At 32.2% G+C, this 25,783-nt stretch overlaps 1 protein-coding gene across 1 annotated transcript in view; it reads left to right on the top strand.

Moving 5' to 3' along the window:
- Positions 1 to 18,471: 18,471 nt before the first annotated feature.
- LOC145291470 (integrin beta-1-like) overlaps positions 18,472 to 25,783 on the top strand; it is a 116,113-nt gene continuing 108,801 nt past the window's right edge. The window contains exon 1 of the mRNA XM_080137343.1: positions 18,472 to 18,839. Coding sequence (XP_079993469.1) covers positions 18,749 to 18,839 — 91 coding nt within the window. The 5' untranslated portion in view covers positions 18,472 to 18,748. The remainder of the gene's footprint in view (positions 18,840 to 25,783) is intronic.

Genomic DNA, 25,783 nt, shown 5'->3' on the forward strand with positions numbered 1-25,783 from the left:
GAGGAATAAAGAACATATATATAAAAAGATTCAGCATTCTTGTGTCTGTTTTGAAGTGTCTTTGTTTAAACAGAATCCAAGATGGTTGAAGAAACTCCGAAAAGAAACAATAGCAAAACAGGTATGTCATAATGTGGTTATGTCATGTTATATGTAATTATGGCGACACACACAAATCAACAATACTGGATGAGATGAATCACAGGGCGTAAAATAGACAGTAAGGATCTAAGGAAAACAGTCCGTTATATAACATGATGATTGCAACGTCTTGTCAGATGAGTTCCACTCCCTCAGACATTTAAAGTCCATGAGCCCAAAAATGACATTTTTTTTTTTTGTATTACCAGCGAATTCACACGCTCAAGCAGACATGATACTGAAGACGGTCATTGGTATACATGCATATATATACACACACGCACACATACATATATACAAATAAACACATATATATTTATAAACATACACACATATATACATATATGCATACATACACAATACATAATATACATACATACATATACATACACACATGCATATATACACATATACATACACATATATACACACATATACAAATACAAACACACATATACATACATATACACATACAAATACGTACACATATATGAACATATACATACACATACATTTAACTACATATAACTATGCATACATATATATATGCATCTATACACATACATACACATATGCATATATACACATACATATACATACATACACACAAACATCTATATATACTTACACACATAAACATATATACACACATATATATACATACATATACACATAGATATACATACATACACATGTACATATATAAACATACATGATGACATGATGATTGCAACGTCTTGTCAGACGAGTGCCACTCCCTCAGACACTTAAAGCCCATGAGCCCAAAAATGATTTCCATCACTACAGGACCATTTTAATAGACAAATGCCTAAGGGAGTATCTATACAAAGATGATGCTACAGAGTTTTAGCTTTGTACGACAGCTAAGTCTATCTCTCTCTCGGTTCAAAATGTTGAGATCCAGCAACAAGCAAGAGCAAGATAGCCAGCAACAAGTTAAACTACAGACCAGCTTAATGCGGGCACTGGTTTCCTGCTTTATGGTTTTTTAAATCAGAGATTTGCTTCTCCTTGAGGGGTTGCCTTCACCACGGCTTATGGGAGCCCTCTCCATCCCAACACGCACATACATACACACAAACACACACGGTGCTAGTTGGCCATTGACCCCGAAAAAGGGTTCATTCATCCTTTGGAAGTCTCCCTGAAGGATAAACATACATACACATATGCATACATACATACATACATACATACATACATACATACATACATGCATACATACATGCACACACAGATACATATAATGATGGCGATCAATTATTACATGCTTCCAGCATTTCAAGCCTACACACTCACAACTTTTCCATTGCCACAGGACTATTTTTATAGACAAATACCTGAGGGAGTATCTATACAAAGATGATGCTACAGAGTTTTAGCTTTGTACGACAGCTAAATCTCTCTCTCTCAGTTCAAAATGTTCAGATCCAGCAACAAGCAAGAGCAAGATAGCCAGCAACAAGTTAAACTGCAGACCAGCTTAGGTGGTCTCCCGATTTATGGTTTTTTAAATCAGAGATTTGCTTCTCCTAGAGGGGTTGCCTTCACCACGGCTTACGGGAGCCCTCTCCACCCCAACCCCACATACACATGGAAATAAACACATGCATGCATACGGCATTTTGGGACCATGGTGATGCAATGTTGATGATAGTTGGGGTTTGACATAGAAAAGACCTACACAAAATATTTTTTTCAAAATCGATATCTTTGCTTGAGGAAATGACTTTAAAATTGAAGCTATTAAAAGTTTTTCGGTGAATTGTCAAGAACGTCCCGTCACCAAAACAATCCGTACTGTTGAGAAAATGGAATTATTCTTTAGAATATGTTTTGAACTACATTTTTAAATAAAATGAGTGAGCATAATGAATTAATAAAATATTAACTGTAAAGGCAAAATTATGTTTTTTAAATAATAGCGACTAAAGTTCACATTTTCATTTCAGGAACTTTTTTGGGGTGGGAACATTTTAGATTCACCGTTGTAAATACACACTCGTTATTGCTATTTAAAATTAACGTTTGTTTATTATTTAATTTGAAAATCTTACGATTTTTAGGCTTAATTATTTCGAAAGGAGAAATGAAAAGGACTAAAATATATATTATTATATTTCAAGTGTCTACAGCGAATTTAAACATTTGTTTTATCTTTTGTAATTTGTTTTTCTATTAGTTGGTGCAAAAATAAGGTCATTAACGAACGTCAAAAAATAATTATTTTTTCACCAACTGAATATTTCACATCAAATTCTATCTGAAATTTTTATTAAAATATAGTAATACTCCAGTTTTATATTTTAAAAAATAGTCCATACAATTTTATTCTACACATTCTTTACGAAATATAACAATGTAAATTTTCGAGTTTTTTCTACTTAATAAAAAAAATACTTTGCAGAAAATTAGTGGCAAATTTTTGTTTCTTTTATTTTTAGGAAGTAATTGTTTTTAAGCAGTATTTTTGTTCTAAAATTATAATTTTAAACTCAGATAACCCTCAAAGGTTAATATGAGTAAATAAGAAAACTGCTTTAAAGGTTGTTCAGTACTTGTGCATCTACGTTATTTGTGCTAAAATAAATTTATTATTTAGAAAGCCATTCTTAACATGGGGAGGGTGTGTTGCAACTATTCTGTACTTTCACCTAACAATTTAATAAACAAAAATACCATAAAAATTACATTTCACTAGAAAATACTATCAAATATATCATGGTAACATAGATGCACAAGCACTGGTCTTTCAAACTCTAAACACTCGTTTAAAATGGCACAGCTACAGCAAGAATGAATTTCTTTATGGATAAATTACTGTTATCGAAGGAGGAGTTAAAGTCTACTAAAAATGTCTAAACTAAACACTATTATGCCTCTGATTTGGTCTGGTACTCTCTCTTCAATACATCTCATTCAACTCTACGAAGTTTTTCTTATAACTAGCACTTATTTTTTTTACGTATGAAACTGGGAAATAGCCTAAAACAGTTTTCTTCAGTTATAATCCATTTATTTATTTTACTTTTCAGATTAGAATGTCAGTAAAAGCACGACGTTCAGTTTTAACGCGTGGTTCACAAAATTTGCTGGTCCACCTTGTCGTTTGGATGAAACAGCACCCCAACTTCATGACAAGTCATCCAGTTTAGTTATTTCCTCGAAAACCGTTATCCCCACTTAAAAAAATGATGCCTCTGTTCAGTTTTGAAAGACAAAGGATACCACCTGTAAGGGGCAGTTGCGCATGTAATTGTGTAGCAAGGGTTGCACAATCCCCAACCACACCTCTCCTGAATCGGCACTATTTGAGTCCAGTGGCAAGGAGAAGTCCAGGACGACTGGAAACAATGTCGAGATAAGCAGAGAGTACATAAAGCAGCTGGAAGTCCCAAATGGTCACCCAATAGTACTGACCAGGTTCAACGTTGCTTAACTTCGATGATCCAGCGGGAACTGGTGTGTCAACGTGATTATGCTGTATATATACTTAAAAAATAGTGAGGTTTCTAAGTTAATTGATAAGGAATTAATTAGTATTTGGCAAGCAATTAATCCACAATTGCCCTTGTTAAGGGAAGGTTATATATGACAGAAGATCAATATATTTTGCTATAAGAGGGCCAAACAGATTGACAGAAAATCCCTTGCAGCAATGAAAGTTAAAAGAATGAATGAACTGCTACACAGTTTGATATATCTTCTTTTAGCTGTAAACTTCCTGTCTTGAGATGTGATGACTTTGCAATAAAGTGCAAGACAGAAAATTATCAAACAAGACACATAGTCTGCACTGGTTCTCTTAATAAGGAGGTAAAATTGATTCTATAGATTCACCTACAATTATGTTCCTTTTTTGTGAAAAATAAAATAATATATTGGTATTTATTATGTATTCTGGTTCTATTATTAAACATGCAAATTTTGCTATTTTCAGGTTCCACTAGAAGAACTGCCATTTAGAGCAATTTTTGAATTAATTGATGGAACAACAAAAAGCCTTTTACTGGTCCTTTGGGAAAACTTTGTATCAATAATTATCAAGATTTGCCTCAAATAGAATTCTAAAAAATTAGCGCTCCTCCCGATCCTCATTATCTGACAGTAAAAGAAACAAATAATTTAAGTGAAGATCAGAAGCTACTTTTTGAGTATGTTGTTGGCATTTCTCGAAGTTAACCTAAGCTTAGAAAATTGGGCCCTTGAATCAAGCAAGATATCTAACATTAGCCACAAGGTTAACGTGTTTAGGACCAGAGGCATCTATCCTCAAACACTCTGATAAATTAAACATTCTAGTCAAATTTATCATCCAAGTGTATACAGTTAGTTGGTTTGAGATCAAAACCAACAATTTTTTAACCAACAACAGTATATTTTTAATATGATTCAGAAAACAAAACAGTTAACTGAAATCCAAATTACTGTTTTAAACAGTTCAAAATATAGTGTTTTTGCACTACTTCCAGAAAATATCATAATATCGATAATAAACTCAGATATGTGAGAGAAGAGGACATTGAAACGATTTTGTTCAATAGGTAAATAAATATTTATCCATTAAATTTTATTAGTTTTCTCAATTTACACAAACAATAGTCAGTTTTATTCATATTACATCGCAAAAACATAAAAAAATAAATATTTTCAAATAATTATTTTTTGTGTGTTGTTTTTCCCAGAAATAGTGAACAACTAAAAACAATAATAAATAAAGACTGAAAAAGATTATTGGTATCAATTTTCACACACTGGTAAAATTTGGTTGATTTTTCTCAAAAAGTTGTATATTAGCAGGAAGCAAGACATAGACACATTATTACAAAGTCATCGTGCCAGCAAATTACTCCTTCATTTTCTTCAAAATGAAATTACACAGAAAAATTTAGTTCTATTATAACAGTTTTTATTATTGCAGTGAATAAAAAATAAAAATATATGGTTCTTTACCTTGTATCAAGTTGTTATATCGTGTAATACATCTTCACATATTTTTTGAATAGTGAAATTTAAAAGACTTAGTTGCTAATTAGCATTTTTACAATTTTTGTTTAATCAATGCAGTAAAAGTTGAGATATTTTGCTAGTTGTGATTCATAATTAAAATTATAATTCATGCATTTATTTTTCTTTCAATGTATTTCATATAAACATATCAATTTTAATATTTTATGAAAAAATAGTGAAATTTCAAAGTCAGTGTTGTGAATAATGCTATGAAAATGAAGGATTTTCCAGCATTTTTCTACACGATTTTTAAAATTAAATGCTCAATTTTCTGTTCAAGATAGGAATCTAATTTTTGGTATATGTTCTTATCACATCAAATCCCAATTGTCATCACCAGTGCCATGTTGATTTTCTGAAAAAAGTTGCAAATCGACCTGTCCTAATGCATGCACACATACATGCATACACACAGAATGCACACAAACATACATATGCATGTACACACAAATGCGAACATACACACATAGGGGCACACATATAAGCATGTACTTACATATGCGTACACACACGTACACATACACATACATGTAAAATACACATGAAGGAACGTTCCAAAAGTCACATATCCTCAGGATGAAGGTGATGGGTACAACTCAATGAGTTTGACATGAAAAAAAAAACAATCCAAAACAAACAATTTGTAGAAGAGACAGTTACTCGTTGAAGAGTTTGTGCAACTTTACAAAGGAATGGGCGTAGGAATCAAATGAGAACAAAATCCATCAGATCAGTACTGTTTGTTTACAAGACACACACTTCTGCCGTAGATAATGATGATGATGGTAAATTTCGCACATTATTTTACAAGTAAATGGACGTAAGAATCAAACGAAAACAAATATCCAACTGAGCGCCTGGACTTTTTGTTAAAAATGTTTGTTTGCAAGACACACACTTCTGCTGTAGATAATGATGATGATGGCATATTTCTGACATTATTTTACAAGTAAATGGACAAGTAAATAGGAATCAAACGAAAACAAATATCCAACATACATACATACATACATACATACATACATACATACGTATGGTCCATTTATGATAAGAATACAAAAGACATTAGAAGTGTCATGTATACACGATTCAACTTTATACACATAATAGACGCAAATACGTCACAAATGCAGACACATACGATTCAACTATATATATACAGACGTTTAGTTAGTAAAGTATATAAACAGACATATAACCATCACAGACCACTATATCCAAGTGGGAGCGCATGTACTAAATAATGATAATTTGATTGGCAGGCAGGTGGGGCCTCTCTCAGTGCTGAGCCCTTGGGCATGGTTCGATTAATCGATGGTCCAGACCACCCCTGCTTCTTAGCGACTTCTAATATAAAAGCAAATTTCACAATAGTGTAATTGTTGACTCTCAACACATGTCCAAACCATCTGAGCTGCCATTCCTTTATCTTGCTTTCAATCAATATGATGCTGTAACGTCATTAGATATTATTGTTGCCGATATCGTTGAGCAGTGTTATTCCAAACATCCAGCAAAGCTAGTAATTGTCTGTATTTTTGAGATGAGGTGTTTTCATTGATTGAGATTATCGGACTGACTTCCTCATCTTGGTTGTTATCATCACAACGTTTCGGCCGTTTTGCCCTCCGGCCTTCATCAGGCCGAAACGTTGTGACGATAACAACCAAAATGAGGAAGTCAGTCCGACAATCTCAATCAATCCAGCAAAGCATTTAGGCTTCCATAGTGCCCAATCTTTTCTCCACCTTCCTCGGTAAACACTCAGAGCTAGTCAAAGTGACGGAGCTCACAACAGTTCAGTAGATCTCCTTTTACATACGAATTTGCAAATTAATTTGTTTTCTAGGCGCCTGTTTTGTAAATAGTTTATTGCAATATGTTGTTTGATTGTAAGAATAATTGTCATAGCGCGTGGTCCCAGCTCGACGAATCACCACCCCAACATTGTTTGCTATGTATTTCTTCTCTATCTTCTGTTCTTATCGTCATAGTCTCTCACTGTGGTGGCTGTCGAGGGAACACACAGGTTCTCAAGTATAAAAATAAAATACAACATAGAGGAACACAAAAGAAGAAAACACAGACTCAGATGTTTTACATATATATCAGCTCTGTGTGTGTGTCCTCATCAAACTTTGACAAACTAAGGCCCACATCTATGTTTTGTCGACTCATAATATTATTGGTTGATCGTAAGCTGACCTTTGTCGTCCGTGAATCGCTTCTATTGTTAAAAACTCATCAGCTGTCGCATTCCATGGCACTCTCTAGCGTCATAAGACTAAATTTATCTCTACCTATTGTTCCATCATTTTGCTATCGTCATTTCGTCACACCCGAATTTAAATCTAAGCTCACCTCGTTTTTGTTAAGAACAAATTCTTGTTCATTTTCTATTGATAAATCTATTTCCTACTTTATTTGTTTTCCTACTTCCTAGCACTTAATGGTCGTAGGTCGAACACAAAAATTCGGAAATCTTGTCATTACTGAGGACCATACTGTGGGAACAGACATATTTATTGGTGCGACATGTAGCTGCTCCACTCCTCTAAATTTCGAGTTACCGTTTACTTGTGCAGCCAGCCTCATATAGTCACTATGTGCTACACGTGTAAACCGAGTCATGTTGTATCAGACTTATCACACAAGATATTTTTACAGTTCATATATAAGAAGAATAATATATGCTTCATACCTTTTTTCTTGAAGAGTTCTTCTGTATCTTCCCGCTGCTCCGTGACGAACCATGAAGCGATCAGCACCATATAATTGAGACATCTGTTCTTATTTATGAAACCATTAAAACAACTCTTTATATTTTTGTAATAAAAATTTATTACAGTTGTCTCAAATGGTTTTCACAGGATCTGAAGTTGTCTACATTTTCTGTTCATACAGCCCGCTCCTAGCTGTCTGTCCACCCCTGTCTAGACGTCTGTCTGCTCTGGTGGTCAATCCTCAACTCTCTGAATCTCTCCAAAACTAACTACATCAGGTGTTCTCTTACGTCACCTAATTACGTGTCTCATACCAATCTAATCCACAACTAGTTATTTGTTTATTCAAAACCCCAAAATAATGTTTACATATATTTTCTATTTTCACATTCTTTTTGCGATTCACATGTCAATCATTTCTTTCGCAATTTAATTGTTTATTCTTCTAATCATAATAACTGATCCAGCGACCATCCGTCGCTCAAATCACTTAACAAGAATACAATAACAATAATAATAATGTTTTGGCCCTTGTCCCGCTTGCCACAGTTAACAGATACTATGCTATGATCACAGTCTAAAGGGTCATAACATTACAGTGTGAGCTGCGACGTTGTTTGATTGTGGAAATAATTAAATAGTCTGCACTTGATAAATGCTATTTCACTCATAAATGGGATGCTAATAGGCACTATAAATATGGATTGAAATGGAAGTAATGGTATATTTAGTACTTATACAGAATAAAGACAGTGCTATTATCAGAATTTTCTGCACAGTTTACATAAAACGCCAAAAAGTGCCAAAAAGTGCCAAGACTCTGAATCAAGAATATATTTTAATAAAAATAAAATTATAAAAAATCACATGAAAAATTTAAAATATTTTGATAGCTATAAGTTGTTTGTTATTAAAAAATAAGTATCTATTCACGAAACTTGCCTTAGAATAGGTGTTTTTTTTCTTGATTTGTAATTTTAATTTCCATAAAAGTTTCATAAAAAATGCTCGATAATTATTCATTGTATTTTCTTCATAACAACAAAAAGAATATGATTTTCATTTTTCAATTAAGTTTTCATTGAATTATTTTCATAATAATTGAAATAATATATTTATATATTGAAAGATTGCCCAGCGTTTGTGAAAAACAAATCAGAAAACTTTCGGCACTTTACATAAACTGACAAGAAAATTCTGACGCAAGCACAGTCCTTGTCTCTACATATATATAAGAAAAACTCTATCATGGGCGAGGGTAGTTCGTTTTCTATAGATTTCAGAATAGCTAAGTCGATTTTTTTCTAAATTTCATACAAATGTACTTTATTTTGCTGAGAGTGTTCTTAGATAGACTTTGTATTGCAATACGTCTGATAAGTATCGAAAATCGATAATCAAATAAATGCTGTTAAAGAAGGAACAGTAGGATTCGGACCTAAGTTAACATTTTTATACAGCCTAACATCACAAATGCATTTGAGAAGTTTTATCATTGCACAAGTAGAAAGACTTAGTATATAAAATTAACAGTAGGTTTTTTGATAAGATAGGGGCGCGTTTAAAATGAATATTTCTGTTTAGAGCACAAATGAACCTTTGCATTTTAAACTTTAATTAAAGCCATTATATATAAAAATAATTTTATAAAATCAACAGTAGATTCTCTAAATTGCAATGTAGATTACAATGTATTGTGAACTTAATCACTACGGGAAAGCATGTAAAGTTTTCTCCTGATGCACTTCGATGGGTTCCCAACTAGAGTAAGCGATCGATTTGATTGAAAAATGGACGATTTCACTGATTTCTTTGACAATTAAAGTATTGGAAGTGTGGAACATTTGTTTATCCTCATTCAACCCCGAACAACGTCGGGTCTCCCTGCTAGTTCTGTATGTACCTAATTTTCATTTTACTTCAGCAAGTTCTAAGAAACCAAAGACCTCTTTTAAGGAGGCTAACACTTGATTCCAAACATGCTTGTTTTTTACCTTTTAAAGGTTGATTTAATAAAGCCGTTAAGAGCATTAATTTTCTTTTCCTAATTATTCACTTAATCATGTCATAATTTCTCCTAATTGTGGGTTTTTCTGGGTTTTACTTGATTTCAGGAGAAGAATCCATCTGGTCCGCTTAGTGTTGTTGGGCTGTTTAGTTCTCCCTCCCACTACAAGAACTTAGACATGAAAATAGGGAAAGTAAGGCTTGGGAGAGTGGACCTCATAGAACTGCACAGAACTAAACTTCCTACCGCAAAACTAACAGGAACCAGATCATTACTGGAATGGTCTAATCTCTGTTGATTCTGAGGGCTCAGGATAAAAATCCCTTGCCGGTCTGGTTAGTGTTGCTCCTGGAGGTAACTTTACTAGAACGAGGTGCACCATTCCTCGTATGGGCCAGTGTATAGCCGTATCAAGAGGATCATATTTGGATGTTATTTTAAATACTTAGTAAGTGTCTACTTGTGAGGTGAAGTATCTTCATCTCAGATTGTCCTTATATAAAGAGACTGAGGACACTCGAAGCTAGTGATGGTGCAGATAATCTTTTTCCTAGCATTGTTCATTAAATGGAACATAATTTTTAAAGTAGTGTAGAATACATAATTTTAATCCAAATTCAATTTTTATTACATATTTCCTCTAAAGTTGATTTTTTCCCAGAGTTCATGTATATTGCTTTCACATAAATTGCAAAAATTATTTGTGTAGTTTGCAAGCTATGATAAACTTATATCTAAAAAGAAATAAATTGGAAAGTAAATTTTATGATCAGGAGAATAAAGGTTATGTAGAAAGAAGAAATTTCGACTAGAACGCAAAATTACAATAGTGTAACATTTGCAATAACAAATAAAAATAGTTGTTTTTTATACATACGTGCGGTATTTATACATGGTCTATTTTCCCACTTCTTTATAGTTGCTTCTTTTCATGGTCGCCGTTTTATCTAGTAATTGCTCTCATTAAGAAAGACGACACAAGAAGTTCACTGAAAGTTTTCATAAAGAGAGGATAAAATTGACTCCGGAGAGAGAGACTAATGTCATTTCAGCTAATTACAAGGGTCGTTCCAAAAAGCTCCTTTTTTTGTTTTTACTTACAAAGTTGAAGAGCTACGAAGACGGGAGTTGTACCATTAAAAGGAGCAATCATTTGCGCTCTAGAATTAATTTTTCTCTATCATCATTTTCAGTGCAGTTTTGCCAAGAATTCAATGACGGCTCTGCTTTTGACGCACGTCCATGATAGGGGATGCTTCCTTTGAGTCTCACATCATCAATATCTGCAATGGAGAGATGAAACTTTCAAGTCATGAAAATATAAGTTCAGTCATCATAACGATGCAATCCCCTCACATCCATGCATGTGGAAAAAAAAACTAGAGGTATTACTTTTGGAACGATTCTCATATTTATTTATTAGCTTCCCAGTTTACTGAAATGAGTGATGTACACGGACAGAGACATCAAGGTAACATTCTGCTTAGATTATTTTTACATTATCGGCAGTCTCTCATCCGCATGGCTTCCATAGAGATACTGATTCGAAAACCTTTGTTTCTCTCAGTTTGAAAACGTGATGCCATTCGCAGCATTTGACTGTTTTATCTACCATTTGACCTGCTGCCCCCCTGCCTCAACCATCTCTGGGAACGATTTTTTATGCAAATTAAAGTTGTCATGACATGCACTAAATGTGATCCGTGTCAAAATTCACTCTAGTTAACATTAATTATTACTGACCATAGGGTCCCTTATATGTAACATAAAAATACAAAATTTCCACTAGTAATTTTATAGTGTGCGAAAGAAGTGATGTCACAAACGGGATGTTGACATGTCAGAATAATTATAGGAATTATTTTACTATCATTTAATGTCTATAAATAGACAACTAAAAGTGGTTCAACGGGGTATAATACTTCAATATTCACTTTTTTTTTTCATTATAACTGCTTGTTGTCTTTGTTGTTCTTTTCTTTTATTTTATCTAGAATAATTATCCATTTTTATTTTTATTTTATTCACAGAGTAAACTGGAATTACTGTTAATACATATTGACAATCAACTAATCTTACATGGATACTCTTCTAGCACGTATACAAAATACTTTGTTTGAACGACTAAACAAACAAAGTGAACGTAGGTGTTTTATGTTAATAATGTGCGGACATTTACTTATTATTACCTTGCAACAAAAGACGAACATTATGAACTGTATTTTGTTGTTCAACTCTGGGTGTGATGATGGCTAAGTTATTAACGACACACGATGGAAACCTGGGTGTTCGAAGTTCAACTCCAGTTCGTTCCACAGAAACACTTTTATTAAAACCACACCTGATCCTACCACCTAGGTACGAGGTAAATATTAAAATAACATGTATAGTTGTGTTGAGACGAGTTATTGAAATCAGAATCGAGAATCAGAAAAATCGGAACCTTTTGGAGTATCGGAATATTGGAATTGGAAAAATTTGTGCCTATTTTCCAATTCCAAAATCGATTCTTTTAATTGTATTTTTTATTTGATGTTGTTTAAAACAAAAATTTTTACTGTTGATAATAATGATAAAATAATAAATATTTATTGATTTTAAACTTCCAGTAAAACTAAAATCTATAGATCATCCTCCACAAGTGTATTTTTACGTTTGAGAAAATATTTGTACATTTAACATGTGTTTTTACGGTAATCAGGAAAAATTACAATTTTATAGTTAAATATTTAGATAAAGAATCGAAATCAGTAATTGTATTGGAATCAGAATTTTAGAACTTCCCTGCTAGCTTAGATAAATACTTTTGCAGTTTGAGCAAAAAAGCTACATCAGAGTGTTTCCGTTTCTGCTGAACATTTAGAGAATGCCAACATAAATATATTATATATGAATGAGTCTCCTGTGGAATTTCCACAGATCCCACTAGTTCCTATTAATAGATATTATATAATAATTCCTATTAATCCCTAACTGTGTATCGAACACATACGATAATACTTAGTTCGTAGCACCTTTTCATAACAAAGGTCCATTCAATCAGATCAGTCCAGTAGTTTCAGAGAAAAAGCGTAACGGACAGTCAGACAGACATACAGGCAGACATACAGTAAAAGAGAAATATAATATAGATTATTTGTTATCCGTTTTAATAAATATCTACTATTATATAAAAAAAGAACTTTGTGTGTAGGTCTGTGGGTGAGTTCGTTGCTTATAGGCTTCTAAGTAGTTGGAGCGATTTTCTTGAAATTTCACGCAAATATATTTTATGTGTCTGGCAGTATTCTTAGATAGGTTTTGCATCGGAATGTTTTCGATACAAAACTAGTTAGAACAGCCAAAAATCACAAGTGCATTTGAGAAGATTTATAACCACAAAAGCAGAAAGGTCCGGTATATAAAATCAACAATAAGTTCTTTGATATAACAGGCGTGCGTTCGAAATGAATATTTCTGTTTAAAGCACAATTGAACCATGATACTTGACTTTTGCATTTTAAACGTTTATTCACACCATTATCATCGTGCACGTAGAGAGACCCGGTATATAAAGTACACAGTAGGTTCTTTGATATGACAGGAGTGCATTCGAATTGAATGTTTTTGTTTAGAGCACAACTGAACCATGATGCTTGACTTTTGAAATTTAAACTTTAATTCTAGCTGTTATATCAAAATCTAATATATAAATCTCACTATGTCTGTGTGTGTGTGAGTGTCTGTCTCCGTTTTTCAAATTGTATCTCCTCCTGGACGGGTGATCGTTGGACGACGTGCAATTGCTCAAAAGATTGCATTTTGGGTGCAGAATTTTATTAGAGGTATATAATCGGCTAAAACAATTGCTAAAAGGTTAAAAAAAAGGGTTCAGACTTAAAAGAAATGACACATTGACGAGCATAGCGCCATAGCGTCGTTGTGCGCATGCGTACATCGAGTAAAAGAGAAATCTATTTATTTAGATATTTCACAATAACTTTAACGCCCTTGTCCTACTAGTGCAATGGCTATCGTGACTGATTTCTAGCACAAGTGTTGCGGTTTCGATCTCCATAATTTCTTCTTTTTCTTGATTTTTAAATGTTATGTAATAAATACACAAGAACGTTTTTATTTAAAAAAATACAGAAGAATCTTTTTGATTTACGTAAAGAAAATATCATATGCCAAATATATATGATATATCAACTTATTTGTTACATTCCAAAAGCCACGTAAATAGATCAAATAATTGCATTTGTATTGAATCTACTCCTAAATTAATTAACCGATCCTTAAGAATATTAATTATGTACATATGTTTATATAGTTCTTTGTCTTGGATTCACCCCTAAACTAATTAACCGAGCATTATGAATTTTAAATATGTTTATATGATTATATATTTGTATGTATTGGATTCACTCCTAAACTAATTAACCGATCATTATGAATTTTAATTATGTGTATATGTTTATATATTTCTATGTATTGGATTCACTCCTTAACTAATTAACCCATTATTATGAATGATTAGTATAGTATATACTTATATATTTGTATGTATTGGACTCATTCCTATACTAATTAACTGATCATATTCCAAAAATCACATACAATGATCAGTTTTTAATGTATTTATGTGTACAAGAAATTCTATCAAAGTAATAAGGTACTTGTGTAGTATAGTACTCATGAAAAAACAAAGAAAATCATACATGTGACATACATGAAAGTTATTAAAACCGAAAATCATGTGTCATATTCGAGTAGTATGACTTACATATGAGAAATAAGGTGCTTCTTCACTATAGCATCCAGATAGCAAAACAATCAAACTCTTACCCCTGGCATACAGAAAATGTAAGACAACAGAAAATTACATAAACGTAGCAAGTTTTTTCATTTTTACATTAGAAAAAAAAGGTACTTGTACAGTATCCTACCCGAGAAATAAGGTACTTGTGCAGTATAGTACCCATATGAAAAACAAAGGAAATCTTACCTGTGGCGTACATAAAAGTAGTCCAAACCGAAAATTATATAATATATTCGAGTAGTATGACATTTATATAAGAAATAAGGTGCTTCTTTAATATAGAACTCTATTATAAAAACAAATTCTCACCCCTGACATACAGAAAAGTTCGCACAACAGAAAATTATGTAAAATCATCAAGGAGTTTCATCTATATATCATAAATAATGTACTGATGCATTATCCTACGCAAGAAATAAGGTACTTTTTTAGTATAGTACTCGTATGAAAAACAAATCAAATCCTACCTCTGACGTGCATAAAAGTCATTAAAACCGAAAATCAAGTTATATATTCGAATAGCATGACTTTTAAATGAGAAATAAGGTGCTTCTTCACTATAGCAATAGATGAAATAACAAACAAATTCTTACTCTAGACGCACAGAAAATTTACCACAACAGAAAATTACTTAAAAGTATCGAGTTCTTTTATTTTTAAATTAGAAAAAAATGGTACTTCTACAGTATCCTACCCAGGAAATAAGGTACTTATACAGTAAAGTACCCATATGAAAAACAAAGAAATTCTGATCTGTGACGTACATAAGTTATCAAAATCGAAAATCATGTAATATATTCGAGTAGTATAACATTTATATAAAAAATCTGGTGCTTCTTCACTATAGCACTTTGGTGTAAAAAAAAACACACACACACACTCTTACCTATGGCATACCGAAAATTTAGCAAACATAAATTTATTTAAGCTAAGGAAATTTTGTCCACATTATGTGCTGTAAATTTCCTGTCCAATGAAAGCACAATTATTCCATACATATGTTGTGTAACACCCGTTCTAGGGTAGCTAAAATATTTCTTTGCTACAAGATGCCAAATGATATGTAGACATCAAAAATTCCTCTATCCTAAGAATAACAGGCATGTTTAAAATTTTTCTCATTGTCTTATACGGTCTCGAACAACGCCGGGTGGCCTTGCTAGTAATTTTATAAAATCAACAGTAGGTTATTTACAATGCAATGTAAACTACAATGTATTGTAGACTAAGTTATTGCCGGAAGGCATGTGAAGCTTCCTCCCGATACACTGCAGGGAGTGGTCCCTAACTAGAGAAGGCAATTAATCGATTTGATTGAAAACTGGACGATTTCACCGTTGGCAATAAAATATGGGAGGATGAAACATTTGTTGATCATCATTAAATCCCAGGCAATTTCGGATCTTCCTGCTAGTAAAATATCAAAATAAACGACAAAATTGGAGAAGGAAAATAAGTGAAATTTTTTTTTAAATAAACAAACTACCGAGCAACGTCGGGTAGATCCGACTATTAGTTTATAGACACTAGCTGGATGCCTGAAAATCACACAGCAATTTAAAAAGTAGGGTTTAATTCTATTAATTTATGTATTTATATTAATTCAAATGCTCGTTCAAAGCAGATAAGAAACATTTGGAATTTTTAGTAAGTCAAAGCAACTTTTTACATGGACGTCACCGTGAGACAACAAGCGTAATGATTGGTAGTGATAGAAATTGGCTAGAATTTGATTATTTAAGAGGGTCGACTTGAAAACGACTATGTTGTAGTCAGCTGAAAAGCAGCCTGGCGGTATAGAGTTCTACAGGCTGGCATTTCTAGGAAATAAATTTTAAGCTTAGTTTTAGGCTCAGATAAAGAGTAGGAGAATTGTTGAGAGTGGTTGTAGTTAGATGAGTGTTTGCTGTGAATGTTTTGAGTCATAGATTGAAGCTCAGTTTGCAATGAAAATGAAGATGGAGCAGAGATAAACTTACAACGTTTCTTCTATGGGAAAGATTTTGCAAAGAAAAGAAAAGGATATTGTTTATTAGGTTTCAAAGCCGATTTTGAACCCTGTCAACATAGAAAAGAATGTTCCGGGCAACTTCTCTATAGATGTGGCAACAGTACTCTGTCTCAATACGTATTTATACACACACACACACACAAACACAAGCACACACAAACACACACACACTGAGATACGGTTCTCAACATGAATCGGTTATTCAACAATACGACGACTGAAAATTAAGAAAGGCAGCGTATATTTTGTCTTACATAGGACGATACACTGCCGGGGGTGGTCTCTAACTAGAAAAGGCAATCAATCGATTTGATTGAAAAATGGACTATTTCACCGATGTCGATGACAATAAAATATGGGAAGGTGAAGTATTTGTTGATCATAATTTCGGATCTCCCTGCTAGCAACAGTACTCTGTCTCAAGACGTATTTGGCTTTTAGACAAGTAGATATTAGAACCATTTTTTCCAACAACTTTCGCAACAGATTTGATGTAAGTCTTCCATTCCAGGTTAGGAGTGGAAGTTAGGCTCTGAAGCTTGTCAGAGCAGGATGCTTCCTCGGGACGAGAGCCATTCATTTCAGTTAGAGCCAAGGTGAGGATCAGAATATTGATGTTGAAAAGATTGAAGCTAGGTTTTTGATGATTTCAACCAATGAAGATTTTTCAAACCCCAAAAGGTGACAAGTCCATGTCAAAATAATAAGTCGGCTCGAACTTAGAAACTCCTTTAAAAACAAGGAAATAAGCAACCAAAAGTCAGAATTCACAAACCGGTTGCATCTTAAACAGGACCCACCCCCCTCCAAAAAAAAAAAGAAAAGAAAACTCTGCTCAACCATGCCTTTGGTTGGAGGAGGCTAAAAGAACTCAATAACTCACGTGCTAACCTTTTTCATCTTATTCAAATATTCTTACACATTAGCGAACATCAAACAAACAGAAACAAATTGCTACTCACAATTATACCCACACTAATAAGAACAAGGTAAACCAACGAACATACATACACAATGCCACGCTGCCAAATGCTCACATACGTACATTACTTACGCATATTATTCACACTGTGAACATTTCGACTTGCGTACTACTAACTGAACTTGTTTCACCAAACACGAATTTGTATAAATGAAAACTTACTAAAAATAACTTTTACATCCTTAAAAAATTATAGATATAAAAATGTTTTGTTATAAAATTTCGTTTTTCTCAATTTTTGCATTTACGAAATTATGTCTATGTTTAATTAGCACTTACTAACTGGTGACCCTTCTATTTTCTCAATGTTTCACTTATTTCCATTTATATATGGATGCCCATTTGTATGTATCCATTATTTTTTTTCAATCGCTTATTCCCAAATTATATTAATATTTGGTATGGCTCTTGGCAATACCAAAGACGCTATTGTCGTCCAAAATGGCCTCTACTACAGCCAGAGACCACACTATATATTACTTCATTAACAAAACGTAATCAAATTGCTTAATTGATTTAATTTTTTAAATTCGATTGATCGAGAGGAAATGTTTTTTAAGAAGTATACGAACTGCCCATCGTTTGCCCAGTTCGTGATATTCTCTTGAACTTATCTTTGTTGTTTAAGCTGTTCGACGTGACTCATCGACAATGGGCGTCAATTGAGACCCAAGTATCACACACACACACACACACACACACACACACACACACACACACACACAAATAATGATAATAATAATAATAAATAAAAATAAATAAAAGATAAAAAGTACTTATAAAACACAGAACAAACGAAACTGTGTCGACTGACCAACGACCACAGCTTCCGGTTAAAACAGCGCCACATTACAGATTAAAGTATTAAACTTTTGTCTCATGAAAAGTAGACTTCGATAAATGTGTGCTGTAGGTTCCGGTTTCTGTATTCTTTTCTTTGTTTCTCTCTTGAAAGCAAATAAACAAAAAAAGGAGCGAGCAGTATGATTCCAACGGTTTTACAGAGCGTTGACTGCATGTAAACGTTCAAGCACGAAAGCATCCTGGAAAGATGTCTCTGGTGCAATTGGTTTATCGCTGCGTTTTTATGGCTATCTTGATGGTAGTTATTGGATTTTCGGCAGTGGAAACTATCGATCCCGGTGAGTCTGATGATTGATTATTGATTTTACATCGAATGAGTAAAACAAAGTCTTTTCCAGAGTCGGTTTGTTAGTCACAACATAGTTTTAAATAGAATTGTTTGGTGTCAGTAACTCTTAAACTTTAAACAGCATTTTCGTCGGTCTGTCACGTTTAAATCTGAAATAGTATTTTTCTTTCGTCAGTCACACATATGTTTGTAATAGCATTTTTGTCGGTTGGTCACGCATAAATTTAAGAATAACATTTTCTTTTGTTAGTCACAAAAAATTTTGAACTAGGAATTTTGTCAGCTTGTCAATTTAAATTTGATATAGCAATTTTGAATACAGATTAACCCGGATATAAGATACTTCTTTTCCTGTCCCCACACCTCTCTTATATCTGGGTTACACTATACATTAACACAGGCTCTAATTTGGGACCAGAGAAAATCTCTCTTATATCTGTTTTTATTATATTCGGGTATCTTATATCATGGTTACACTATAGTTTCCTTACTAAAGGACGACCACGTTCGTTGTTCACGTTTTATTTCTTTTGGGTCGAGAAATCGATTGAATGCTATTCGTTAATACTTTTATCATATATATATATATATATATATACTAGCATGGGTGCCCGGCGCTGAGAAAAAAAAAAAGTCAATTTTTTTTAAACTTTGACCCCTATTATGACCTCTTAACATTTATTCTTTTGGGCTCAAATCAAGTTATTAAACTAGATCCATGTCCAAGGAATGAATATCTAAAATGTCAAGTGTTTAGACCCAAAATTGTCGGAGGAGTTTGGTAGAGTTCTCAAAGTTCAAATCGTTGAACTTTGACCCCTTAACAGCGAAATTTCTAGCCGAAAACCGATCACATCGGTTTTCCCAAATCTCAGTACCCTGTATATAAAATTTCGAGTCTGTAGACTAAAAATTGACAGAGTTATTGCGTAGGGAAATGTACACACACACACACAGAGACACACACATACACGCAGACACACACACACGTTCACTTTTATAGATATACTAGCATGGGTGTCCGCCGTTGCCCGGGTGTTTGGAGGTGTATGCTGAGCAATAAATAAATAAACGGTCAATTTTTTTAACTTTGATCCACACACACACACACGTACACAGACAGACAGACAGACAGGTTCACTTTTATATATATATATATATATATATATATATATATATATATATATATATATATATATATATATGAGTGATGGGACGATTCCAAATGTTTCCCCGATTCTGTTACAATTGCCGATTCTGTTCTAAATTCCCGATTCTGATCCAAGTACCGATTCCGATTTTGATTCTCTTAAAATTTCTAAACATTACAATTAGAGATTTGACGTTTTTTAAAAATGTTTAAAGATCTGTATCATCCCTCCGGTTAATGCCCGTATATATTTTGCAAAACGTAAAAAATACACTTGGGGTGGGTGGGGGTATGTATTACAAGAGTAGATCTTTCTAAATATTTTTCTCAAATGTTTTCTTTGTAATGTCAACCCACTCGCTGTCACTGTCCCAGTCTCTCGAATTCGTTTGCTAAGTAAAATTCTTGAAAATTGTGTCACGAAAATATTTTTAACAAACATCACTTGCATTTCGTTGTCGTTAATGCTATTTGAATTTTTTATACACGACTAGCGGGAGGGGGGGGCCAAGCTTTGCCCGGGCGCAAAATACGCTTAAATATGATATTTTAATTTGTCCAGATTTCGTATATATTATTATAGAGTCGTGATTTCAAAAGTTAAAAAAAGCTGCTATTAGCTAGAATCGAAACCGAAACTATAAAATTCAAAACTGACGATGTTACCACTGTGCCAACGTGGCACGCATATGAACCAACTAAAAATTAAGAATAAACTTAGATGAATGTACAAAATGTTCTATAATTTATAATAGAACTAGCAGGCCGCCCGGCATTGCCCGGTCGTAAAACAGAATGTAAATTTGAAATAAAAATAAAAAAATAAAAATGGGTCAAAATTTTATTGGAGCTGTGAGTTGTACAGGAGGGTGTTGTGAGAGGGGATTCTACTTATATTGAACGTGTCACGGAAAGAAAAGGACTTTGCACGGGTGTGATTTTACTACGAGAGTTACGTGTCGTTATGCGTTAAGTTAGGGGTGGGGGATTGACTAATGCAGACATATTCATGCTTAGGCATATAGCTGCATACATACATACGTACTAAATATACAAATACATACATACATGTACGAAAGCGACACAAACATACACACTTAAATATATACATAAAAGAACATACGCACACGCAAGAATACAGCTATATGTATAGATACACAGATAATCACATGTATACAAATATACAAATACGTACAAATATACAGACATACACGCACGTATATAAATATACACACATATATATCCATATACCTATGCATATATATACATATATACACACATACACATATATATAGACATACAAATACAGATATAGATACACAAACACACACACGCACCCACACCCACACACACACACACACGCACATATATACACACATATATATACATAGACACCCACACGCATATAAATACATATATATACATCAGCAAATACATCTATATGAACATCTATATATATACGTATGTACACAATATATATGCACAGACAGGCGTCTAGCGAAATAAACCTACCTACAGAGGTACTGTTATTCAGATATAAGTATATTTTAAATTAAATAGTATCAGGATATTAAAAATTAAAATGGTTTATATTTAAGATAAAATATTCGATTAAAAACTATGATGGAATTATTGAGAAATTATTTAGAAAATTAAATATAAATATGAAAATATAAGCATATTGTTAATAATAAGCAGTTATTAGTATCATCATTATAAAGAGTTATAAAAGGTGTTAAATTACAACATATTATTATGTGTTATGTAAAGTATTCATTTTACTAGTTATTAATTTTATAATATTTATTTTATTTTTATTTTATTTTTTTATATTTTTATTTTTATTTTTTTATTGTTTTATTGTTTTGTTTTGTTTTTTTTTTTTGTATGAGTAGTTTAGAGTTAGGTGGTACATGTGTAAGACTATGGAATTGGAAATACTATTAGAATAGTAAGTTTTAGACCATGGAATTGGAAATCCTATGAGAATAGTAAGTTTTAGACCATGGAATTGGAAATCCTATAAGAATAGTAAGAAGTATAATAAAGGATGTATAAATATAGAGATGCAAATCCAAATAGGTACGAACATAAAGTACACATACAAAAGAATATACATTTATGCACGTACAGGTATATAATAAGGGGGTAAAGAAGGGGCTAAAATATATGGTCATTTGCAAAACGTCATCGAGTGTCAGGCTCTTTTCTTCATCTTATACTGAGTGAAATTTATTTATTCAAGAATTGAAACATACTAAAATACTAAAATGAGGTTGTGGGGGGATGAGACATATATCTGTATTTATACATCCAAACCAAATATACAAAAACATACACACATGTGCGAAAGCGATGCACACATACACAAGTAAATATATACATGAAAGAACATACTCATACGTAAGAATAAGACTATATGTTTAGATAAACAGATAATCACAAGTTTACATATATACAAATACGTACAAAAATACAGATATACGCACACAAATACATATATACACACACAAATATATACATATATATACATATATTTATACATATATATACACACATAAACATATATAAAGATATATACAAATACAGATATAGATACACAAACACATACAAACATACACACACACGCACACACACACACATATATATATGTATATACATAAACACACACATGTGTATATATATATATATATATATAAAGGCATATATATATATACAACAGCAAATACATCTATATGTACACCTACATCTATATAAACAGGTATGCATTAAATATACACAGACGGGCATCTAGCGAAATAAACCTACGTACAAGGATACTGTTATACAGACATAAGTATATATTTAATTAAATGGTATTAGGATATTAAAAATTAAAAATGAATTATATTTAAGATAAATTTTTCGATTAAAGACTATTATGGGATTCTTAAGAAATTATTAAGCAAATTAAATGTAAATATGAAAATATATGCATATTAATAGTAATGAGCAGTTATTAGTATCATCATTATAATGAGTTATAAAAGGTGTTAAATTACAACATATTATTATGTGTTATGTAAAGTATTCATTTTACTAGTTATTAATTAAAGTTTATAATATTTGTTTTATTATTATTTTATTTTATATTATTATTATTATTATTATTATTATTATTATTTTATTTTAATTTAATTAATTTATTTATTTATTTATTTTTATTCATTTATTTTTTGTATGAGTAGATTTGTATGAGTAGATTGGAGTTAGATGGTACATGTTTTAGACCATGGAATTGGAGATCCTATCAGAATAGTAAGAGAATATTAATAGATGTACAAATAAAAAGATGCAAATATAAATAGTTACGAACATAAAGTACGCATACAAAACAATACACAGTTATGCATGAACAGGTATATAATAAAGGGGGAAAGGTGTTAAATAAAAGTATGGTCAATTTACGAAACGTCATCGGGTGTCAGGCTATTTTCTTCATCTAAGTTATACATAGTAACATTTAGTCGTGCAAGAATTGAAACATACTAAAATACTAAGATGAGGTTGTGATGGGATGGGTATATTAATACATACGTTTACAATATGGGTGAGGAGTAGAAATTTAGACATGTGTTAGCAAAAAAAATAATTACAGAATTAACATATAGAATATAGTAAAAAGTGGAAGAGTCTCTGAAATGAAAATATGTAGTTATTAATGGGGTAGATACTTAATATAGGCGAATTAAAGGTGGAGTGAAATGGGTATATGGGAATAAGACCATAAGACCATACTGTGTATGATTGCTCACATTAGTATAAGATTTGAGGGTAGACCGATGGTGTATTCGGCTATGTCTTATGTATTAGGTTCAAGTAGTGTTTAGGACTTCAGATTAGATTGAGGTTAGAAAGGAAATGTTTCTTATATTAATAGAGTTTTCTTGTTTTTTTTTTTGTTTAGGAGCTTATCTCTTTCCCTGAACGTAATAAATAGTTTCTCAAAAAGACATAGATATCAAGGTGAATTTATAGACGAACAGGTAATAGCTCTCTTTAGAATAGACCAATTAACTATTGGTGATAATCTCTGTTCGATTAACTCATTAAAGTATTTGGATAGTGATGTTCTGTCCGTAAAGTTAGGATTTTCAAAAGAGCATTTATGGTCTGTATATCTTTCCTTGAATGTATTGTCAGCCATGCCAATATAATATTTTTGTTGTCAGGGTTTTCCTTAGTAGAGATTGTAGCTTATTAAACAACTGAGAAGTTATGAGGCAGTTTCCTTTAAGGGGGCATTCAGACTTTATTCTACAGTTGCATGATTTATTTACTTTGGATGAATTTCTATTATTGCCATTTAATATTTTGTTATTATGTTTTTTTATTATTTTTTCTAAATTATCACTACAGCTATAGCTCAATTTTATAGTGTTTTATATTGAATAATTTGTGTAGAGTGTTTGTGAGGGGTGCTTTTTGATGAGGTTTAAAAATTTGTTGCCTAGGTTAGTTTTGAGCATCATATTGTATCAAGGCGTATACCAAATTGTTGTCCTTTTTCTATTTTAGGGGGGGTGCTATTGTAGCACATTTATATATATATATATATATATATATATATATATATATATATATATATATATATATATATATATACGTGTGTGTATAATAATTTTCATTCTACATACACTTCAATCCTCATCATTGTAATATTAGTGAAAGATTTATAAAGACTGTTTAAAGGTCAAGTACTGAAGGAAATTCTGTATTTAAAAAAAAATACCGCTTATCTTCTTCCGCCTGACATCCATTATGCGAAATTATTTTAAATATTTCTACGTTGCGTGTTCTGCTTATTCATGTACATAAACAAAAATCATACGAAAACTCAACATTTATAAGTCCAATTTCTATTAAGCAATTACGCTTAGAAAAGCTCGGGATGTTATATTTTCCAGTGAGATAACCATGCTCTTGCTCTATAAAAAAAAAAACGTCATAGTGGTATTTTTCCGTGATATAAGCGTTGTTTGAATTTAAAAATAAAATACGTACGAAATACGTTATTAACCAAATTACAACGCATTATGAGAAATAAACAAATATCTATTTGTTTAAATGTAATATTTCGGCGATAGACGCGATCCTCAGAATTTTATACATTTTTTTCCTTTTTTTTTTTTTTGCCATTATGGTAAATTAAAGAAAATATTAGTAAAGAGTCTGCGTGTTGCTCGTCTGCTGTGTTATTTTCAAATGCCGGAAGAATATGCTAAACGCATGTGATATAAAAATCAGAGTTGTGTTTTTCCGCGATATAAGCGTTGCTGAAATTTTAAAATAAAATACGTATGAAATACGTTTATAAACCTAATTACAACGCAATATTATGAAAAGTAAACAAATATTTATTTGTTTCAAATTGATATTTCGGCGATAGACGACATTCTCAGGATTGTATACATTTTTTCCTCGCCGAAATATTAATTCTAAACAAAAAAATATTTGTTCATTTTTCATACTATTGCGTTGTAATTTGGATTATAAACGTATTTCTTGCGTATTATATTTTAAAAAAAAACACTTATTAATAATTATTTATATTCCCCTGTCGGATGGGCACCTTTAACAGAAATGGAGTAAGCCGTCTAATCTAAACTAAGATGTGAATATCTTGTCCGCGTGATCTGTTGAACATTGTTAAGACAGCTGACTGTTGTCCGCTTTATATGACATAAAGCTTGTTTCTTGGTTTGTCGAATATCTGCGGAATTTGGCGCTTGGATTTGAGATCA

This window comes from Euprymna scolopes, chromosome 12 (genome assembly GCF_053919585.1).
Source record: "Euprymna scolopes isolate OS-2025 chromosome 12, ASM5391958v1, whole genome shotgun sequence".
Taxonomy (NCBI): domain Eukaryota; kingdom Metazoa; phylum Mollusca; class Cephalopoda; order Sepiida; family Sepiolidae; genus Euprymna; species Euprymna scolopes.